This window comes from Egretta garzetta, unplaced genomic scaffold, assembly GCF_000687185.1.
Source record: "Egretta garzetta isolate BGI_Z169 unplaced genomic scaffold, ASM68718v1 scaffold41, whole genome shotgun sequence".
In the NCBI taxonomy this organism is placed as follows: Eukaryota; Metazoa; Chordata; class Aves; order Pelecaniformes; family Ardeidae; genus Egretta; species Egretta garzetta.
In genome coordinates, this window is record NW_009258755.1 from 3,573,220 (window position 1) to 3,578,691 (window position 5,472).

General features: G+C 41.6%; 1 protein-coding gene across 8 annotated transcripts in view; it reads right to left on the reverse strand.

Annotated features, from left to right (window-relative positions):
- UBQLN1 (ubiquilin 1) overlaps nt 1-5,141 on the reverse strand; it is a 29,831-nt gene extending 24,690 nt beyond the window's left edge. For 3 of the 8 annotated variants that reach the window (XR_004841228.1, XR_004841229.1, XM_035888931.1), the window contains exon 1: nt 5,041-5,133. Coding sequence is in view for 6 of the 8 variants with exons in the window: in XM_035888931.1 (XP_035744824.1) it covers nt 5,041-5,043 (3 nt within the window). In the remaining 2 variants the exon portion in view is untranslated. Of the gene's footprint in view, nt 1-5,040 lie in introns of all 8 variants that reach the window. The other 5 variants (XM_035888927.1, XM_035888926.1, XM_035888929.1 and 2 more) reach the window with 4 other exon arrangements.
- Nucleotides 5,142-5,472: the final 331 nt, after the last annotated feature.

Below are 5,472 nucleotides of genomic sequence, written 5' to 3' on the forward strand. Positions count from 1 at the left end.
AGGTTAAGTAGGGCCAAGCCCTCTGTTTGACACTCCATTCACAGAAGACTACCACATAAAACCTAGGTTACCATGCAAGATATCTTGCAAATGAGTCTGCTGATGAGGGTTCACAGTCAAAGATACCATCAATAACAGATTAGGCCTGCACACTATTTTTTTGCTGAGGCAGGGGGAAGAGAATCGTCCATACATTTGTGAAACAGAATCCCAAAACCATTTTCAGTATGTGTGGGTTGGTTTGTTTTTTGTTGGGTTTTTCTGGGGGGTTTCTGTTTGGTTTTTTGGGTTTTTTACCCCAGCATCTAAAATGTTGCTTCTGTGGGGGGAAAAAAAATAAATAAATAAAAATAAAAATATGAGCAAGTCAGTCTTCGGCATCACATGATCTCTGCCAAAGTTGGAAGAGCATTTAGCCTGAGGTCGGAGTTTGGCACAAATCCCTACTGTTTGCACTGTGAAGTAACATCAGGGAGGGTGGAAGAGAAGACTCTTAACCATCCTCTGGGGGCAAACACCCATCTTCAATATTCTCGGTCTCTTGTTGTTAATGGTAACTGAACTGCAAGACCACCATTCCCCCACAGTAAAGGGAAAAATCCAGAAGCTTCTTTACATTCAGACAGTGGAAGGACAAGAGAAATGACTGGAAATTGCATTCTTACTCCCACAGACCTTACCTGTGTAGTTTTTACAGGACTCCCCACTGCTCTTACTGGCAAGAAGTAATTTGGGGGATAAGGTGCTACAGTAATGAAAGACAGCATGAACAGTAAAGACAACTACCTCAATTTTCTTCTCCCTAAACAGAACCATAAACATCAATCCAGTATGTATCACCTCAGAGCCTCAAATTAAACATACACAATCAAGAGCAAAGGCAATAAAGGAAATTACATTGTGGTGATAGGAATTAATGCACATTTAAGCAGTTGTAAGAAATTAAACTTTCATATTGTTTAAATCTTCAGTTTGTACAACTGAACTAAAAAACGCTCTCAGTAAATTACAGCTAAAATACTCTGTCAGCTGGAAAAAACAAAAAGCAGAAGGAGTTCAAAGTGTCTCTGGCTGGAAATGGTGAGCATTTCTGTTCAATTCTCCTACTGCACTGACTCTTCCTTTTTATTAACATGCAACACACCAAGCAATGTTTTCAGCTGATTTGCTTTACTGTTCTAAAATACAAGTTTTACTACACTGTATTAGTATTAGGCGTTGTGTTATTAGAAAGGTGTTCAGTTATATCCAAGTGTATTGGCTTTGTGTGGCAAGGTCTTGGTAGTGGGAGAGCTACAGGGGTGGCTTCTGTGAGAAGCTGCTAGAAGTTTTCCCCGTGTCCGCCGCTGGCCAAGGCCAAGCCAATCAGTGACGGTGGAAGTGCCTCTGGGATAACATATTCAAGAAGGGAAAAATCCTGCTGTGGCTCTGTAGCTGGAGAGAGAAGAGAAGTGAGAGGATGTGAGAGAAAACAGCCCTGCAGACACCAAGGCCAGTGAAGAAGGAGGGGGAGGAGGAGCTCCAGGTGCTGGAGCAGAAAATTCCCCTGCAACCTGTTGTAAAGACCATGGTGAGGCAGGCTGTCTCCCTGCAGCCCATGGAGGTCCACGGTGGAGCAGATCTCCACCTGTAGCCAGTGGGGGGCCCAAGAGCAGTCTGCTCCTGAGGGACTGCACCCCATGGAAATTATGGACCCACACTGGAGCAGTTTGTGAAGAGCTGTAGCCCGTGGGAAGAACTGACATTGGCGAAGTTCGTGGACGACTGTCTCCAGTGAGAGGGACCCCACACAGGAGCAGGGGAAGAGTCCTCTCCCGAGGAAGAAGAAGCAGCAGAGACAACGTTTGATGAACTGACCCCAACCCCCATTCCCGTCCCCCTGCGCCACTGGGGGAAGTAGGTAGAGAAACTGGGAGTGAAGCTGAGCCCAGGAAGAAAGGAAGGGTGGGGGGAAGGTGTTTTAAGATTTAGCAGTTTTTATCCTCTCCTTCTCCGATTTTGATTGATAATAAATTCAATTAATTTCATCAAGTTGAGTCTGTTTTGCCCGTGATGATAACTGGTGAATGATCTCTCCCTGTCCTTATCTCAACCCACGATCCCTTTGATCTACTTTTCTCCCCTCTGTCCGGTTAAAGAGGGGAGTGATAGAGCGGCTTTGGTGGGGCCCTGGCATCCAGCCAAAGTCAAACCACCACATTGAGCATTGAAAAGGACTTGAAGTTGCAAAAATAAAGAATGTTTCACCATTCCTGACACTTAGCCTATTCAAGGAAACTAGTTCGTTGTACTCCTCTAGTAACTGAATACAATAAGAATAATGTAAAATGATGTCAGTTTTAGAGAAACACAATGGGAATCAGACTAAAACACAAGACTAACATCTAGACAGAGGCCTGGTTTCCCTAGGGAGAAAAGGAGAAAGGATTTTTAACCAGGGAATTAATTCACTGTCACAGGCTCCTCAAAGCATGGCAACTTGTAGATTTGACATGAATTAGAGCAAATCTAAAGCTAGTCTTATTGAAGCACCTTGCTCACATTACCATGGTACCTCAAGTTAACTTGTTCCTATTATGTTTGGGTTTTGTGGGGGTTTTTTATGGACAGGAAGTATAAGTTTTTACATTGAGAACATTCACCTTTTTTTTAGCAGCACACCAGCACTTCTTGTTTACGCTCTCAATTACCATGCCAAATATCGTCATATTCACACAAGTTTAAACAACTCAGTCCAATACTCTGCTAACAAAACTCAGGGGTTTTATGTCAACACAAAAAAAAAAAGGCTCCACGAAGCAAGCTAGAACTTTTATTAGACTTGCTCAACTTGATTGCTTCTGAAGGTTTTTGCAAGGTATGGGTGGACACCACGGTGTTGATGCCCACTGAATGGATGCATACTCCTACCTGAGCTAGTTAAAGTAAACATTTTGTCACTGAACAAAACAAATGTCTGAATACACATGAAGTAGAACAGTTGACTAAAACAGAGACCGTTCTGCACTGTCACTTTGCAGATCAGATCCATACTTTAAATATTAACCTACTAACATCTGACCATCTGACAAGTTGGCCTAGGAAGGGACTGGTAAAGAGTTATTTCAGACAAAGTAAAAATCTTAACATGGAAACTGCCGTTGATATGTTACCACCATATAATGGTTCAAAAGCTTTTGCTGACTCACTCTATGACATAAAAAACAGCAACTGTAATAACATTACTATCATGTTATATTACTATACACATGACAAAGTGCTGTGAAAAAGGAATAAAAAGAGGAAAACAAATACATGAAAAATACTTTCCCAAATCCTCTCAACCTTGGCTTAATAAGACATACTTAAAAATTAAATTACAATAACAGTCTGGAAGAGGTCTCGGGGAATTAACATTCAATTCCCACTGAAAAGTAACAGAAAACAGGCCCCTGAAAACTGCAACTGTTTTGAAAATACCAAGCTAGAACTTTATCTAGACGACAATAAAAAAGCAACGTTGCTGACTCTTCCCACACCAAACTGTTTTGAACACAGTAGCGGATGACATGGAAGCAAAGGTTTGCATCTATACGGCTGAACTGCAGTTTACATTCCCAGCTGTCCCTCACAGTTCTACTACAAAGAAAGATGTCCAGATCACATCACCTTGTTCAGCACTGCTGTTCCAAAACACACGCAAGACCATTTAAACTTTCAACTGACATTGCTAGTAACACACACAGTTAAGCATATTAGCTGGACTCCACACCCACACCCAGCAGTTTCAACAGAGTCTAACTTTGACGAGCTCCAGCTTTCTTTTATACAAAGCATTACTGGCTACAGGTCTTCTTGACCTGGGAAGTAAGGAACCAAACATACTCATGGCAATACAACCACTGATAGCTGGGATGTCCTTTCCTGATGAATCATGCCTGGTAATCTTGTGACTGTGAATTAAAGTGAGTCACTGAAAACAGTGTTTCCCTGCACAGTTCTTGAACACTATACAGGAAGGGAGACAAGAACCTGTGGTTTCAAGCAGGAAAGCACTTTTAGTCTACAGCCCATGGTCTGCGGCAGAAAAAGCATAGTTGGAAAGCCCACCCAAAATTAGGCTTCTATATAAGCCTATTCTGTCTTTCATGACTCAGTAGAGCTACTCTCTTCCTGTGCCCTTGCCAATGACCCATGCTAGTTTGACAACCAAATTATTTTGTCAAATCTCTGCAATCAAATGCAACTCACAGAAATCTCATTTCAAGAAACAAATTCAGATTCTCAATGAGCTTACAAGGCTAGTAGCCCATAAAGGAAAACTACAGCAGTGCAACCTAGTGGAGAGGGCTTAGAACTTGTGTTCTTCTATCTCTTCCAGGCATCCTTCAGCAAGCCACTCCACTCCTCCGTGCTTTGACTTAGAAGAAATGGTTAGCAACATTTTCCTTCTCCTAAAAGCTCTTCACAACCTACGGGTGGAAAGTGTTGCACTTGCAACAGCACTGGCTTGTCCTCTAGTAAGTCAATGAGACTGGAAAAGGGCATAAACGGATTATGTGTAAAATGGGGTTCTTGTGGTAGAGCTCCTTTTTGCGACTCTACCCTATATGTTCTTTTTCAGGAAACAGCATATTTTATCCTTGAACTTAACTGTGAAGAGGTTGGGCAACATCCAGTTTTCCCGAGGAAACACTGAGATACGAGTTACTGCTGATAGAAGAATTCTTTCCCATCTGACCTTCTAGGTAAGCATCTTTAAATTGTTTGACTTCAGCAAGTTTTAAATTTCAGGCAACACAGAATATAATAATGAGTGGGCTACAGACATAATGGCTAACATTCTTTTTAGCCTGTCAGTGGTAGGGAACAATTAACACCACCTACAACAATAAGTCTAAGCAAAAGCATTTTTCTCCATGTCACCATGTAATCCCCAATTCTTAAGATTTTGACCTAACCTTACACCCAGGCAGACAACCCTCCTTATACAGCCAAGGTTTGTAGTCACTGGATTGCGAAGGTGGCTGGGTTCTAAAACAAGTATGTAGAATATCTTACCATGACACCTCTACCACAGCTGTTCCTTCATTAGTGTTTTCTCTGCTGTTGGCAATTTTTAACAGCATGCAGGATGATCTTCAAAAATTCTGTGACACGCCTGATCCATGACTGAGGGTGAGGGATGCTAGCAAGACAAATCCACAGGTAATCACAGGAGGAAGGAAGGCCGTATTTTGCATGGTTAAAGTTTAAAAAGGATAAAAAATTTGAAATATCAAAATTAACCTGTTATTTTGGAGGAAAGTATCTGCACATAAGGCACTTCATGGGATTATTTATTTTATTATACTTGCCAGTCATTTATCGGAATAACACTTGCTAAGTACCATGGTTACTGACACTTCCGAGTTACATCTAACTAAGCCAACTGTCAGGAAGTCAATATACCTTCTTCTAAAGGATTTTGTTCTACAAATAACCATCTACCAT